The sequence below is a fragment of the Rutidosis leptorrhynchoides genome, chromosome 4 (genome assembly GCF_046630445.1).
Source record: "Rutidosis leptorrhynchoides isolate AG116_Rl617_1_P2 chromosome 4, CSIRO_AGI_Rlap_v1, whole genome shotgun sequence".
NCBI classification, from domain to species: domain Eukaryota; kingdom Viridiplantae; phylum Streptophyta; class Magnoliopsida; order Asterales; family Asteraceae; genus Rutidosis; species Rutidosis leptorrhynchoides.
Genome location: NC_092336.1, coordinates 569,940,385 through 569,958,636, shown reverse-complemented (window position 1 = coordinate 569,958,636; position 18,252 = coordinate 569,940,385). Strand labels below are relative to the sequence as shown.

General features: G+C 32.5%; 1 protein-coding gene and 1 long non-coding RNA gene across 13 annotated transcripts; both read right to left on the bottom strand.

The window, feature by feature from the left end:
* Positions 1-4,268: 4,268 nt before the first annotated feature.
* Positions 4,269-8,315, bottom strand: LOC139839706 (protein TRI1-like). Its single transcript, XM_071829844.1, has 5 exons — positions 7,648-8,315; positions 6,302-6,414; positions 6,050-6,224; positions 5,157-5,320; positions 4,269-4,402 (listed from the first exon to the last, which is right to left on the bottom strand). The coding sequence occupies exons 2-4, from the start codon at positions 6,389-6,391 to the stop codon at positions 5,226-5,228; spliced, it is 360 nt and encodes a 119-aa protein (XP_071685945.1). The 5' UTR covers positions 6,392-6,414; positions 7,648-8,315; the 3' UTR covers positions 4,269-4,402; positions 5,157-5,225.
* Positions 8,316-9,568: 1,253 nt separating this feature from the next.
* Positions 9,569-12,958, bottom strand: LOC139839707 (uncharacterized). 12 transcript variants are annotated; one of them, XR_011757046.1, is made up of 7 exons: positions 12,775-12,933; positions 11,683-12,410; positions 11,532-11,595; positions 11,034-11,106; positions 10,505-10,937; positions 10,153-10,281; positions 9,569-10,065 (listed from the first exon to the last, which is right to left on the bottom strand). It is a non-coding gene; the product is annotated as an uncharacterized lncRNA (long non-coding RNA). The 12 variants fall into 12 exon arrangements; XR_011757048.1 differs by having other exon boundaries at positions 10,505-10,712; XR_011757040.1 differs by having other exon boundaries at positions 10,505-11,595; positions 11,683-11,877; positions 12,108-12,202; positions 12,318-12,410.
* Positions 12,959-18,252: the final 5,294 nt, after the last annotated feature.

Sequence of the window (18,252 nt, the reverse complement as noted above, 5' to 3'; positions counted from 1 at the left end):
TTGTAAATATCTTGAAATTCATAGTTTGAGTATGAATAATCATCACATAAGCGACGATGATGATGTGTTGGTCGTCGGATTCGTCGGGGCGGTTGTTGGTAGAGTTGTGGTTGATAGTATGGATGATAGTAGGGCAGTGGTGGATAGTATGGTTGATGGTAGGGTTGTGTCTCATAGTAAACAGGGCATTGGTGGTATTGAGGTACACCATATTGGTAGTCTTGTTGTGATTCGACCCAAGCATCATAAGTAGCACTTCGGGTTTCTTCTTCAAGCCATCGTTGTTTTGCACGTTCATTGGATTTGTTAACTATATCTAACGTGTCCTTGAGTCTTTTTAGGGCGGTAGCGAGATCGCGACTTTGATTACCTTTATCGGCCATTGAACAAGAAAAGAAAAAAAAATCTTTTTTTATGAACAGTAACGTGAACAGTGATTTCTGTGCGTTTTCTGACGATGAATAGTTAGCGTGAACAGTGTTCCGGCGATGAACAGTAACGATATATATACTTTTTTTTTTTTTTTGAGATAGAATATCAAAACTCAAACGTGGGAGAGACCCAAGTAATCGAATTAAGATATGTGAGATAAACTATCAAAATCCAAACGTGGGAGAAACCAAACTAATTGGAATTATGATAGATTGGATCGATTGCTCTGATACCAATTGATGAGGATCAAAGGATCCATTGGAAGACAAACGCTCTTCGCAACAATAAATTAAAACACAAACGTGATTTAATTATGAAAATACTCGCGCACGAGTATAGCAAGAATGCAATAGCAATTCTTAATCAAATAATAATAATATTATTAAAAACAAAGAGAGGTAGGTGATCCCCTGTACGTACATATGCATCTATATATAAAGATAATAAACTAACTTACCCTCCAAGACTTTCCTACTTGTACTCTAACACTTAATAGGAAACGTATTATTTAATTACAGAAAATAAGATAATCTAATAATTAAAGAATATAAGTCTATCTATGACTCTTATATTCCAATCAACTAATACGGACCAAATAATAAGGAAATAAAATCTCTCATGCCAACCACCTTTGATCCTTTCAATCCGGTTCCATATCACTTATGCACTGTTTTTTTAATACTCTAATAAAACTACGTTTACATTTATTATCTACACGACAATATATATGAAAGTTATTTTGAATTTCCTAAATATCATGTATCTTATATTGCTTTGGTGTGTCCACACATAAGATGAGGTTTTATATCTTCTCCCTTTTGTTTTATCTCACAATTTTATTATTTTTAATGTTAATATTATGATTATTATATTCTATGTTTGTATTTGTATATTTAAGTTATTTTGAATTTCTTATATGTCATGTATCTTATTAGATGATTCGTTGATATATCTACATGTATGATGAGGTTTTTTATAACTTCATCTTTATCTTTATTATTATATAAATGTATCCGAAAATGTTATATATATATACATATATATATATATATATATATATATATATATATATATATATATATATATATATATATATATATATATATATATATATATATTATTAAATATAATATATGTTTGTTTGTTTTTATAGCTATCGAAGAAGCACCGATTTCAAAAAAAATGTAAAGCGTGGACAAGCCAAGAGGAAACGTGGTTGGCTTTATGTTGGATCGATCCGTCCGAAGATCCTTTTTAAATGTTAATATTATGATTATTATATTGTACATTTGTATTTGTATATTCAAGTTATTTTGAATTTCTTACATATAATGTATCTTATTAGATGATTCGTTGATTTGTTGTCTACATGTATCTTGAGATATTTTTATCTTTTGATTTTTTGTCGGCTCACAATTTTAGTATTTTTAATGTTTATATTATGATTATTATTAGTCATCTAATGATATGGAAGTACTAGGTTCATTTTATTATTAGTATTGCATTAACTATCATGAATGATTATTAAAAATTTATCAATTGCAAAGTCAAACATCATGTTTTCTATGTTTATCAATAGGTTTATGTCTTTATGATTTATACAATATCATGTTCTTGGGCTTATTATTACATGAAGAATCCTAAGTAGTTAATAAGGTGATGCTAATATCAAAAGTGAATGTATGAAATATAGTTGATTGTTTTGTTGTTTAGGTTGATATTGTATCATGATAGTGGACAACTGTGCGTAAATTTGACTTAAATTTATTTTAAAGTTTCATTACTCTATGTAATCATTTGAAACATTTGTTTGGAATGAAAATATTATTATAAGAAATGATACATATAAACATATGGGACAGGTATATGATTGCATGTATTATAACACAATACTTAAATGTACAATTTTTTTTTTTTTGCAAATACATACTCAAAAAAGCATGCTTAAACATATGTAGAATGAAACCAACATCATGTTAAACATGAATTTTAAAATATTGAGATTTGGGACGAGCCGTGTAACGCACGAGCTTTGCCCGCTAGTTATTAAAAGAATTATCAAAAGAACTACGAATTTGATATTTAAAACTTGCATTTAATGAAGCACACCACCCGGGTTCAATTCCTGGCTATGCCAAATTGTTCAAAAAGGGAGTGTGACTAGAGGGTGCGCATAATGCGCAATTCACCCGGTACTAGGTCTCGTGCTCGGGGGGCTTGATTACCCGAGGTTTTACCTTCTATGGGGGAGCCAATGTGCTCATTCATAGGAGGGTTTCCTCGCTTACAAAAAAAAAAAAAAAAAAAAACAAAAAAAAAAAAAAAAACTTTAATCAATTATTCATAATACGTATATGCGTTCCTTTACCTTTGTTCTCAATTTTAACTTTAGATTTACCATATGTCTCTTCATTCTTTTTGAACTTATTTTTAAACAGTTAAACATAGAATTTACACATAAATATGATTAGGCTCAAAAGGTACATAAATATGATTATCCAAGTACGTTTTGTTTGTTGACCGAGGGAATCGGTTCGCCACATACCACCGGTTGTGGTTTCACTTCTAATTGGTTTAAGGGCCCACTTCCAAAAAAAAATATTCCACTTTCCACACAAATCCCACACCATCTCCAACTTCCTTTTAATCCATCCAAACCCACTGTCCCCAAAATCATCTTATTTACCAATTTACCTTATCTTTTCTTTTATTATTTCTAATTTCTACTGTATTTAATTTACGGAGTATTAATTAGTTAATCTATATAAAATAAATACAAAATATAGATATAGATTTCTCATAACATATATATACACTTGTTCAAGCAGCACTGTTTGTCACTAGGTATTACAATAACAATTTTGTTAAAACTATAACTAGGTGTGCAAGCCAACCGCAACCTGATATTTTACAACAAATTGTGTTACAACGAAGTCAAGGTTTTTTTTTTTTTTTTTTTTTTTTTTTTTTTTTTTTTTTTTTTTTCCTGTAGGGTGAAAAGTGATACTTCATAAAACCGGAAATATCTCTTTAAATTGATTAAGTAGTTTCAAATAAACTCTGTACAATTAGCTCCATAAAAAATTTGATAGCGATTATAACATATTTACAGTTATTGTAGAAACTTCAGTTTCGTGAACCATATAATGGGAAGTATTTTGTACTTTCGAACATCCAAATTGTACACATTTCTGTAAACTAAAGCCTAAAAATGAAAAAAAAAAAAAAATTGAAAAAAAAAAAGAAGAATATAATTGAACAGGAATAGAAAAGAATTATTGATCAACGTTGAAGCATGGCTCTTTTGTGCATGCTTTCAAAAATCATGAAAGGCAATAAAAGGCTAACCCTTTCTGTCAAAGAGCCAAGTTGAGAATCATGCTTTTAGTGAATTGTGCATTCTGCAGCAAAAAGTTGTACCATGCCCAAAGGGTACATACCCAGAAAAGGAAGGGTCTCATGACTCTCATGCTGAAAGGACTCAACCATGCCCAAAAATACAAGATTAAAGCAGCCTCCTTTAAGTTCTTTAATTAATCATTATTCATTGTATAGCCAAAAAACTGCAACTATGAGTGTGACATAGATATAAGAAAAGCATAATCATGATTCCGTGACAAACTATAACACGCAGGAACTAAATATCTTGAATAATCATTTTTACAGCGAGTGAAAGTGGTAACTTTTGTCAATGATGTTAAACAAAAAGTAGAAAACACCATTGATCAACTCGTTAGACGTTAGTATTCTTCGATATCATATATAGTATATATACACTACTGGGAACATAATGAGAACAAAATCCACAAAAATCCGCTTATCTTATAAGTATACCATATAAATGTTCCTTTTCCCTGATGAAATGAGCTGTCAAAATCTTTGATACCATGAAACCAATGAACATGTCGTCGAATTTAAATAGTTGTTTCAACTTATCGTTACATAGAATCCTTCTTATGTCAAATGAATCCTGCAAAAAGGACAAAAAGAAATGCAGAACTGATCGCTTAAAACATAAAATTCGTACCAACTATATGATTTAATTTCACTTGTCCTTGCGTAATGATAGAGAGCAACCCGTTAACTACTTGCAATGCAGCCCAGACAAGCCCAGCCCAAGACCAGAAAAGGGATTGTTTACAAAAGGAAGAATGCAGGGAACAAGATAAAGGGCTGAGATGGAATTTCAAGATCAATGGTTGTGATGAGAATAGTTTGTTAAGAGAATATTACAATAAATATAGTTGTCTGCTAGCTCTAGAATATTCATTCTGTTTTCATGTTTAGTCTGAGGTAATCGGCCATTGGCTTGGGCAGAAGATTGTTTAGATCTCTGTGATTTATTTTTCTGTTTTATTCCATTATCAATTTAATAAAATCTTCATCTTCATTCCATTATTCTATCTATTACATCAGCTTATATTTCCTTTTACTAGCTTATCTATCACGTAACCTACAATATTGTGATATTTACTTGTCTTGATTTGTCTAAGGTAGTCTTAGCAGTCAAATCTTAAATAAGTTTACATCAAATAAGAAAATTCATCTAGTTCACAAAGATGTTCGGGTGGTAATTTGGATGTTCATAGATATGACCAGAACTCTAATAACATAAAGGTGAGAGATCATATCATCAAAATAAAAATCGATGTTGAGAATCTTTTTGGAAACATGCATTAACTAGGAATAATAATAATAATAAAAAAAGAGCTAAAGTCTTGCACCTGAAGCTCGTTTTTTTTATATATATTCCCACATTTTCTTTCGCAATTTCAGCGCGAGATGGTACATTTTCATACGGACCAAAGAAATGGACCAGCTCTTCTGATATTGGAGGTACAAAAACAAATCCTGAACCCTTTGCTTTTGGCGCTTTGTTCTGGCTCATCTGTGAATACCAAGTATACAAAGATTAGTAATACTTCAAGAAAAATGCAAATTATTTTAAACTTCTTTAAATCACTTATTCTGTTTAGGCTTCTCCGAAAGCTCGACACTGGCTGGAATGTCAGAAGAAAAAATAATTGTTCAACTTACAGAATAAGATTTTCTGTAGAATATAAAAAGAATAAAATTATCGGAATTTGGTTCTTCCCAAACATATATTTCTACGGTTATTATCAGAGAATGTATAAGCGTGTATTTGGTTCAGACTTCAGAGTCTTTGTTTTGATCACATGTTAACATGACTAGATTCACTTTTCTGTATGTCATAAGCTGAAAAGGTAAAGTCTTTTAAAATCCATTAGTAGTATAAAGAAAATTTTTAATTTATACGAGTAACGGTGGCCATTTTGACGTATTTACTTATAAATAAGTCGATTAATTTTCCTTTAGAGTCTCCCAGAGTGTTGCTTTTCAATATAAAACTCCAAAAACATTTCATTCGGAGAAATAATATTATCACTGAAATAACATAATGTTTTTTGTGGTCACATTCGACAGCATAAGTAAGTATAAAAACCTTCAAAAGGGTGGATCAAAAGGGTTTTGTTGTCCAGTCAGCCCAACCTGAAATGATGCCAGAAGAAATGACCCACCCATTATGACCAAACCCACCCATTTTACCAATCTAAATGGCACATAGAGATAGTCAGTAAAGCTAATAGTATAATACCAAATTCCTCTTTTATCAGCCAAATACGTTTGGTAAGTGCTTTGCTCATTTGAAACATGTCAATGGTCTTGACTCGAAAATTTTTACGGAGCATTTCATAGCAAAGTATCTTTCGCTTATATGTTGGATCTTGCAAATGTTTTTCTTTGATATAAGCCCATATTCTCTTGACAACCTGAACCACCAAAAAAGATGAACATCAGTTGAAATCTCATTTAAAAAGCATAAATTTACAAAGACATTGTAGTTTACCTCAGTTCGTGCCAATTCGGGATTACGGGCTCTCATATTGGGGAGAAAGTGCACATGGTTTGCTAAAACCTCCTCCCTTTTTCTTTGCATTTGAAGTCGTCTTGTTGTGCTTACTTGATAAAACAATCAAGCTAAATTACTTAGGAATATTATACAGAGCAATAAGAATGATTAACTCCACTGAATCAATTACATTATGTGATTCTTCGTGATGCTACTAACAAACATATTTTCACAGGAACTATTATGTAAATATCTATGTGTGTTAGGTGTACACCTGAGAGTCGTATGACGAAGTAGTTAACACAAAACATAACCAGTAACAGTTTCACATGACCATCAATGGTTAGCACCTTCTTAAAGTGCCACTAACAAATAAGATTGTGTAACTACCTGTCTTGTTCATGTGCAGGGTAGAGTTGTAATAACAACTCACTGATGAACCTAACATGTGCACAACTAGTTAAAATCACGTAAGTCGCTGACACCAACCTGTAAGTGGACCTCACTGGTACACAAATGCAGGGGAAATACATGGCATCATCCTTAAAACGATCTTGTTCTAAGTATTTTACCCGCATCAAATGTATTAAATTTCTAGGTTTGAGATCAAAGAAATAATGACATACGAGAGGGAACCTAATTAAGCTCAATAGTTTCATACAGCTCCAATATAACAAGTCTCACACGACCTTAAATAGCACGTTTAAACAAATGATTAGTTACAGCTACCAATTACATCGAATAGGCTAATAACAAGTCTCGAAGAAGTCACTGGGTCCCGCTTATGATCTTGAGGGGATATGACGAACTGGATAAATCGTCACTAATGTGGCAAAAGAATTTCAAGAAACGATTTGGTCAATCACCGGTTTTAATAACTACAACTCTAATGGAAACCGGTGGAATTCCTGATGGAACTAACAGTAATTCTTTGATCAAAGAAGCGATTCATGTTATTAGCTGCGGATATGAAGATAAAACTGGATGAGACAAAGAGGTAAATGAAGTTTTTACCCGTTTATCGTTTAATGGATTGTAGAAATTGTAATGTATTGTTCGACTTAAGTTGACTTTTTAAAACTTTTTCGTCAGATCGAGTGGATTTATGGGTCAGTCACAGAAGATATTTTGACAGGATTCAAGATGCAACAGTTAACACAAAATAGAACAAGCAACAGGTTCACACGACCTATCAGCAGTAAGCTCCATCTTAGAGTGCCACTAACATATGCCTGCTTTTCAAAAAAAAAAAAAAGAGTGCCACTAACAAATTAATCTAGTAACTACCTGGTGTGTTCATGTGCAGGGGAGAGTTATAATAAGAAAAGGTAGATGAACCTTACATATGAACAACTCGTATAAATCACAGAATTCACTGGCTCCAACCTGTTACAAAATAATAAGATGATTAGCAAGCAATCATGCTTTCATCCCGTTAGTAGGCTATAAGTATCATGAATAAAACCTTTATGTTATCTGAAATGACAAAAGTTAAACAAATGCATACTTAGTGTGTCTAACCAATGGAGTAGTGCATACAAGTCCATTAGCAAGTCTCACACGACCTTAAATGATTTACACCTTCATGATCCTTGCATACAGAATATATACCAAGGGATGAAAGATGGATACTATAGACAGCTTCAATCTAGAACCACCAGTTCATTTATGTTCCTCTTATTTAGCTTTGGCAAGACTTGTGTATTGTTATACTCGGGGGTAGATGACTTCCAGGGTTTAATAATCGGACATTTTTTACGTTCCTTTGGTAGAAAGTCCTTTATAATAATTATATCTCATACTATATATAGATATAAGTAACAGCCATTACTAAAATCATGTAAAATTATCATGATTTATAATTACCTGTCAGGTCGATAAGATGCTATCTCGAAGAGACGATGTCCCATGACCAAGCCCGAAAAATCTGGCCATCCAGAACCCCATATCATTGTTGAACCCTGGAAAGAATCTATCAGTGCTGTCAGTATTGTTTGGTTTATAAATAATGGTGCAAGAACACTCTGCGAATGGATATTAAAGGAATGAGATTCACTTTGATATAAGAAACTCTCTCTTGTTGGTAACTCTCCTCTTCAAGGCTATATAGTTTATATATTTACGTACGTACTGCCACCCGATCAGTTTTACATCATCTTTCGTTAAACAAATCGGGAATGGTTGTTCGGTCAAATTTTGGGACGATCTATGGATTGGAAACTGCACTCTAAAAGAAAAATATAAAAGGTTGTTCGAGTTGGACCTCAATAAAGATGCCAGTGTCGCTGATTGGGTTGGCAACTTCAACCCATTTACATATTAATGGGTTGATCTAAGTTGTCTGTATCACTGACGGGTCAGTTTGGTAAACCCACCACGACGACGACGACGACGACGACAATCAATACCACATAAGTTGTGTATGGGGGAGGTGAGATGTAGACAATCCTTCCCATATCCGAGAATAAAGACAAGTCATTTCTCCACCCAGAGTGAAAACACTATCAAAAGTAGAGAAAGTCATCCCTCTCTCTATTCGACGGATAGAGAGATTGCTTCCGAGTGGACCTCCGGCCAATAAGTAGGAAAAAAATATTAAAAATATTAAATTAAATTAAAAATAAAATTGAGACGCCATGAAAATGGTAAAATCAAATTTTCATGGGTTTAAATCCTGCCTGAAAATTACTTTAGGCTCTAAGAGTCAGTCAAGTCGCCAATAAATCGACGCTTGCTGCCGACTCAAAAACTAGAGCCGTTAAATAGATCAAGTGTTTTATAAGAAAATGGTTCGGAAGCCCCAAAATGTATTTCTAATGCAAAAGACTCCTAATATACAATAATCGTTTACGCCACAAGGAGGCCATCAGTTTTGAGATCTTGTTCTCATACATACAAGGAAACATACAATATTCAGATACAATAACACTGTAGTTTGACTAGTACCTGTAGACAGCTTCCATATACAACCACCAATTCAATAAGTTTCCTTCAACTTTGGTGGGATGTCCTTTGCAAGGATTACATAACTTCTAAAAGAGAGTATAAAGTCGTCTTCATTATAAAAGTATGAGAAGCTTCTAAAGCCAGAGCTGCATGGAAGCATGGGAATCTTAGGGCTTAGTTAGTGGATAAAATAAATCAATGTCGCTCGTCATTTTTGGATAAGTACTACGGAGTACTTAGGTAAAACCTGATCCAGGCCGTACAGTCCAATACATACTTTTGTTTCCTGTTTAGAACCGCTACCCAACCCGCCCATTTTTCCATTTTTCAAACACTGATCCAAAGAAGTGTTTACACGCTTCATTAAGATTCCTACTGCTAAAATAATAACTAAGACATTTAGCATATAACTTGATATTCATAGAAGGACAATGTGCATCTGATAATAATAAAAACATGCTATGAACAAGTAACTGTCACTACAAAATTCACGTACAAGTATCATGAATCAAATTCACCCGTGAGGTTGATAAGTTAGTGAAGATGCCATCTCAGCGACCCGATGTCCTGTGACCAAGCTTAATATCTGGCCGTCCAGAACCCCATCATTGTGGGCCGAGGAGGATGGCCTGGTTCATTCAATTCTTCAGCAGTCTAAACACGAGTGTAGTTCACTGGATTTGAAATAAGTGGGCTTTTTAGTGCCCAATAACTTGTTTAGCCCATACTCATTGCACAAATTAGAATTTATACCAAGTTTGTATTCATCACACATGGTGGGATCATCACACATTCGCCATCATACATTTCAGAACCTGCAAGGTATATTCGTATTGTCGTCGGTGAATAGCACATAGGAGTCCTTAATCAATGGTACATAGAGATAAATGATATATACTCACAATAAAAGGTCCGATACACCTAATTTGTAATGTAAGCCTTCCTTTTCTTTCCATTTATATCAGAAATAAACTTATGTACCACTTCAGGCATGAGGGATACAATCCATTTAGAAATCTTGTTCACATCCACTGACAAGGAAAAATAAAAGTTAAAGGGAAAGAATGGTTCCTGATTTAGAGAAGAGTATATATTCAGATACTAAAATAATAAATCAAATTAAACCAAGAGCTTAATGAAACATCTTCATTTGCATACTTATGAAGTATGTGACTAAAAGAAACTATCACATCATTTACATTAATAATTGAAATGAAAATTAGAAGTATCACATATTGAACAAAAAATGCTAACCGATTAACTGCAACAAATGTTGCCAAATCCTTGGATATACCATATATTTGTCTGGTTGCAAGCCTAAAGTATTTATTTCCGTCTTTCCAAATTTCCAGTATTCGGGTTTATGGTACTTGACCCCTCAAGCATAAATCATGAGTTATAAGATAAACTATATAAACACGAGGTTTTGAGCGATGACGAGCCAAGGTAGAGCCAATCATACCTAGGAAAATTGAGTAAGTTAAACTCCTACCAGGCTACCATTGTGCGATCTTTTATCAGTTGTACTACAAAGATTTATTAAAGATTAAATATTTATTTATAAGTTGTACTTCCAAGATTGACATGAACATCATCATCTACTTTGATGTTGAAATCAGCATATCCCACTTGGTAGCAACCGTTGAAAAGTAGATTTGAGTTTTAGAAGACAACTCATGATATCCCTCTACATGGTTGTGCAATACCATAAAATTTATGGCTTAATGTGGAATAACAGATTTTCATAGCTGCTGTTTTCAAGACTACAAAGTGTATTTCATACCAGTCAGAAATTATCCCTGTATTGTCCATCTTCAACATCAATAGCGAGATCCAAAAGCCCATCTGATGTTGCACTGAAGCACCAACCCATCAATATAGCTTTTAAAAGGTTGTAGTTTTGACCATGTACTCAATTAATGGTCGGTCTGAGTTGCTTTCACAATGGGTCAAATAAGAAAGTTACGTAAAAGGGGTATGGGTCAAAAAGGATCAAAGAGACTGACAGTTGCCCAAGGTTTATTTTCTACACGTACAACATTTGAACTGGTTTAATACAAAGATTAAAATTATTACTATTGTAATAACACTGTTTGTGTAATATTGATCGGTGCATTAATCATAAATTAAACAAAGTAGTGTGTGCAAGTCAACCCAACCTGTCCCATTTTTGACTCACTGTCTGACCAGATGACCCGGACATCTTGACACATCAAAGTAAGTCACTACGATCATAAATGATGTTAAATACTCAATATTAATCTCTTTGAGATTTACCCACCTATGTCCAATGACAGATCGTATTATAACTCCCTGTTCTTTCTCCAACCTCAGTAAGTCATTTCCTAAATAATTAAAAACGAGAAGTTATTTCACAAATAAAACAAAAAAGAATGCACATCACCAAAAACAAAAACAAAAAAAGTTAAGACCTAGAGGCATCCATGTTTCTCTGATGGAGTCTCTTTGTTTTCGGCTGCTAAATGCAGCCATGATTCCCATAACAAAAAAAAAAAAAAAAACTTTTAACCCTGCAGCAGATCGAACTGAGGCAAGCTGTCTTCACAGCATTTTCGATGCAGCCCCTGCAGCAGCAACCAAGCAAGTTGCAGATCCCTTGCATAATTCTAACAATTGAAATCAAAAACAAATAAAAACCCAAAAAAGCAGATATTATTCAAGTAGAAATCAGATATAGATAATGAACTTAAAAAACGCCCACATAATCTAAAAAGTGCCGAAAATGTCCCACAACTGTGGATCAAGAAATCAACAATCTTGTCAGTAATCCCAACATCCATAAGTATTACAGATAGATAAAGCACAAAAGATATGATAATAGAAATCAAATCAATACCATTTATATCCAAAACAAAAGTCACTCCCAGTGTGAATGAAGTGCCACTAAAAACAATGAATCAGGTCAAAACTGGGACATTTTCATAAAGCAAGCTGCAGATTCCCCACAAATTTCCAACAATTGATTTTTTAAAAAGAAATACATCAAATAAAACCCAAAAGAAGAAGATGATATCATTTAAGTCGGAATCAAATATTAGAAACGGACCTTTCAAAAAAAATGCACCTGAGAAGCTATAAAGACGCCCGATAAATGTCCCACAACTGTGGATCCAAGAACTCAACAGTCTTGTTATCAGTCCTAACATCCATAAGTTTTAAAAACAAAACAACAACCACGTATTATAAAATAAAAAATAACAGATATAAAATTCAACATTTGTATCCACATGATCAGAAATATTCATATACGATTGCTATAATGTCATGTTGTAGAATATATTTAATTAAACATCTAGGTTATTCTTGAAAAGGTTGCATCGTGACGCTAGACTGATAATTTCATCATTCTTGGAGAATTAATCATGTAAATCAAATATCAAATAACATTATGAAAAAAAAAATTATTCTTATTATATAATGAAGAAATGAAGTGATTATTCAAGAAAGCCTATCAAGATCAACAACAGGAAATTTTAAAAGGACAAGAACGATTTTAGTCGTACCAAATTCAACGCGATCTCATTTGCAAGCACAGAGCGTTTGTTGAATACCTGCTACAACGACTGACATCATCATTCAATCAAAACCTCCAACGAAAACCCTAATTTCGTATATAGTGTGAGTGAAATTTAGGGGTTACATAATGCTAACCCTAATTTCGAACAGAGAGCGATCAGATAGTTTGGGATAACGAGAATGAATGCCGTGTATTTATACTTATGGAATGCGTTATTTAAACGCTGGTCAAGGTAAAGTCAAAGTAACGCGGTTTTTACACGCGGTTATTCTAATTTTAATACTCCGTATAACGAATTACTAACGGTAATATTTGATAATATCTGATTTTTATTTCATTTTATTTTTTTGAAAAACAAGTAATTTAATATTTGATTTTTATTTCTATTTTTTAGAAAAAAAAGTAATTTGATATAGTATTTGATTTTGAGGAATAAGAAATAATATACGAAAAGTCAAAGTAACAATATAAGGATTTTCTAACAGAAACGTTTATGACTTTTATTAACGTATATAAGTTTATTGTACAGAATGATTCATATTGACTTTTTAATAGAGGCTAACTAACTATACAATATATTTATGCACGTTAACGGCATTTATAAAATTACTTTATTAATGAAAAGATAACCATTTTACCAACATTATTATTTGGAATATTATGTCGAAAGCTTTAAGAGATGTCTTTAACGTGTTTCAAATCTTATACAATTAATTAAATTGTTACTTTAAAGTCAATGTGTAACAAGTATGTATAAGAAACTCAAGGGTCCTAAACCAATCTCTAATAATTGTTACTTTAAAATCACTATGTATAAGCTTTCAAACCCCTTGACTTTCTATTAGATTTAGTCTAGAGCGCCATGAACTATAGTTGTGGAAAGGTTGAAAGACTCGGCCGAATAAGGGGATAGCCATGTAGATTTGTTCCCCTGATTCGTTCCTTTCTAGTAAGGCGCGACGCGTTGTAATTTTGATCATTTTTACCCGAGTAAGGGGATAATCTTCTATGCTTAAGTATTACTCAATGACTAATATTTTACATGTACCGTGAGGGGAAGATGAAAAGAATCCAATTTAGACAAAAGAGAAGGAAAAAGAAATGTGATTTGACGAAAATACCCTCATGTGTCACGCACATGATCATACTTAACGATGAAAGACTATCAATCGTCAGTGCCGAGGTCCCTATTATTACAATTGAAAGTGTTAAGGTGATCCAAATCAAAATGGAAAAAAGACGTCACATACGTAAAATCTAACTGATTGTTAGTTTAACGACTCGTACAAATCCCTTTAGACGAATACATCAACATCTGATTTCATTGCGAGGTACTGACCTCTATATGGTACGTTTTACAAACATTGAATCCTTATAAAAGACACATCGTATATAAATCCAAGGTTTTTGACAACTGATGACTTTTAGTATAGACAATCATCATAAATAATATTTTGCAACATAACAACTGTGACAATATGCAAATATGATACACGGTGATGATTTCGAATGCAACGTCTTTTGAAATATGCCATGAACGACTCCATGTATTATCTTTAAAATGATCAAATGCACAGCAAAAGATTTCTTCAATACCTGAGAATAAACATGCTTAAAAGTGTCAACCAAAAGGTTGGTGAGTTCATCGGTTTATCATAAACAATGATTTTTAATAATTTTAATAGACCACAAGATTTTATTTTCATAAACAACATACATGAATCACATCTGTATAAAATCATTCTCACGATAAGTTGCCTCGTAACCAACATTAACAAAATGCATATAGAATATCCCCAAACATACAGGAATCTCATCTGTATAAAAATGGAAGTACTAAAGCATCCAAACTCTCAGGATGGGGGTCGTTAGTTCCCATAGATCTATCTTTAGGATTCGTGTCAATTAGTGTCGATTATAATGTACACTAATTCTTAGGTTACCAAGCTAAAACAGCAGGGATATCCGGTATAACAATTCAGTCGTAGAATGTTTTTGATGTACTTATGTCTATTGCGTCAAACATTTATAAAACAGCGCATGTATTCTCAGCTCAAAAATATATATTGCAAAAGCATTTATTAAAAAGGGAGCTATAAAACTCACGATACGATTTTTGAAGTAAATATGCATACGACGGTACTGAACAAATGCAGGGTTTGTAGTGACCCGAACTTTTCCATGTTTATATATATTAATTGAGATTGATGTTTACATGATTAAATGTTTCCAACATGTTAAGCAATCAAACTTGTTAATACTTGATTAATTGAAATAGGTTTCATATAGACAATTGACCACCCAAGTTGACCGGTGATTCACGAACGTTAAAACTTGTAAAAAAACTATATGATGACATATATATGGTTATATATATAGTTAACATGATATTATGATAAGTAAACATATCATTAATTATATTAACAATGAACTACATATGTAAAAACAAGACTACTAACTTAATGATTTTGAAACGAGACATATATGTAACGTTTATCGTTGTAACGACATTTAATGTATATATATCATATTAAGAGATATTCGTACATCATAATATCATGATAATATAATAATTTAAAATCTATTTTGTTATTATAAACATTGGGTTAACAACATTTAACAAGATCGTTAACCTAAAGGTTTCAAAACAACACTTACATGTAACGACTAACGATGACTTAACGACTCAGTTAAAATGTATATACATGTAGTGTTTTAATATGTATTTATACACTTTTGAAAGACTTCAATACACTTATCAAAATACTTCTACTTAACAAAAATGCTTACAATTACATTCTCGTTCAGTTTCATCAACAATTCTACTCGTATGCACCCGTATTCGTACTCGTACAATACACAGCTTTTAGATGTATGTACTATTGGTATATACACTCCAATGATCAGCTCTTAGCAGCCCATGTGAGTCACCTAACACATGTGGGAACCATCATTTGGCAACTAGCATGAAATATCTCATAAGATTACAAAAATATGAGTAATCATTCATGACTTATTTACATGAAAACAAAATTACATATCCTTTATATCTAATCCATACACCAACGACCAAAAACACCTACAAACACTTTCATTCTTCAATTTTCTTCATCTAATTGAACTCTCTCAAGTTCTATCTTCAAGTTCTAAGTGTTCTTCATAAATTCCAAAAGTTCTAGTTTCATAAAATCAAGAATACTTTCAAGTTTGCTAGCTCACTTCCAATCTTGTAAGGTGATCATCCAACCTCAAGAAATCTTTGTTTCTTACAGTAGGTTATCATTCTAATACAAGGTAATAATCATATTCAAACTTTGGTTCAATTTCTATAACTATAACAATCTTATTTCAAGTGATGATCTTACTTGAACTTGTTTTCGTGTCATGATTTTGCTTCAAGAACTTTAAGCCATCCAAGGATCCATTGAAGCTAGATCCATTTTTCTCTTTTCCAGTAGGTTCATCCAAGGAACTTAAGGTAGTAATGATGTTCATAACATCATTCGATTCATACATATAAAGATATCTTATTCGAAGGTTTAAACTTGTAATCACTAGAACATAGTTTAGTTAATTCTAAACTTGTTCGCAAACAAAAGTTAATCCTTCTAACTTGACTTTTAAAATCAACTAAACACATGTTCTATATCTATATGATATGCTAACTTAATGATTTAAAACCTGGAAACACGAAAAACACCGTAAAACCGGATTTACGCCGTCGTAGTAACACCGCGGGCTGTTTTGGGTTAGTTAATTAAAAACTATGATAAACTTTGATTTAAAAGTTGTTATTCTGAGAAAATGATTTTTATTATGAACATGAAACTATATCCAAAAATTATGGTTAAACTCAAAGTGGAAGTATGTTTTCTAAAATGGTCATCTAGACGTCGTTCTTTCGACTGAAATGACTACCTTTACAAAAACGACTTGTAACTTATTTTTCCGACTAGAAACCTATACTTTTTTTGTTTAGATTCATAAAATAGAGTTCAATATGAAACCATAGCAATTTGATTCACTCAAAACGGATTTAAAATGAAGAAGTTATGGGTAAAACAAGATTGGATAATTTTTCTCATTTTAGCTACGTGAAAATTGGTAACAAATCTATTCCAACCATAACTTAATCAACTTGTATTATATATTATGTAATCTTGAGATACCATAGACACGTATACAATGTTTCGACCTATCATGTCGACACATCTATATATATTTCGGAACAACCATAGACACTCTATATGTGAATGTTGGAGTTAGCTATACAGGGTTGAGGTTGATTCCAAAATATATATAGTTTGAGTTGTGATCAATACTGAGATACGTATACACTGGGTCGTGGATTGATTCAAGATAATATTTATCGATTTATTTCTGTACATCTAACTGTGGACAACTAGTTGTAGGTTACTAACGAGGACAGCTGACTTAATAAACTTAAAACATCAAAATATATTAAAAGTGTTGTAAATATATTTTGAACATACTTTGATATATATGTATATATTGTTATAGGTTCGTGAATCAACCAGTGGCCAAGTCTTACTTCCCGACGAAGTAAAAATCTGTGAAAGTGAGTTATAGTCCCACTTTTAAAATCTAATATTTTTGGGATGAGAATACATGCAGGTTTTATAAATGATTTACAAAATAGACACAAGTACGTGAAACTACATTCTATGGTTGAATCATCGAAATCGAATATGCCCCTTTTTATTAAGTCTGGTAATCTAAGAATTAGGGAACAGACACCCTAATTGACGCGAATCCTAAAGATAGATCTATTGGGCCTAACAAACCCCATCCAAAGTACCGGATGCTTTAGTACTTCGAAATTTATATCATATCCGAAGGGTGTCCCGGAATGATGGGGATATTCTTATATATGCATCTTGTTATTGTCGGTTACCAGGTGTTCACCATATGAATGATTTTTATCTCTATGTATGGGATGTGTATTGAAATATGAAATCTTGTGGTCTATTGTTACGATTTGATATATATAGGTTAAACCTATAACTCACCAACATTTTTGTTGACGTTTTAAGCATGTTTATTCTCAGGTGATTATTAAGAGCTTCCGCTGTCGCATACTTAAATAAGGACAAGATTTGGAGTCCATGCTTGTATGATATTGTGTAAAAACTGCATTCAAGAAACTTATTTTGTTGTAACATATTTGTATTGTAAACCATTATGTAATGGTCGTGTGTAAACAGGATATTTTAGATTATCATTATTTGATAATCTACGTAAAGCTTTTTAAACCTTTATTGATGAAATAAAGGTTATGGTTTGTTTAAAAATGAATGCAGTCTTTGAAAAACGTCTCATATAGAGGTCAAAACCTCGCAACGAAATCAATTAATATGGAACGTTTTTAATCAATAAGAACGGGACATTTCAGGGTTGGCCTCGGATTCACGTACCTATAGCAATTATATATATTAAAACATAT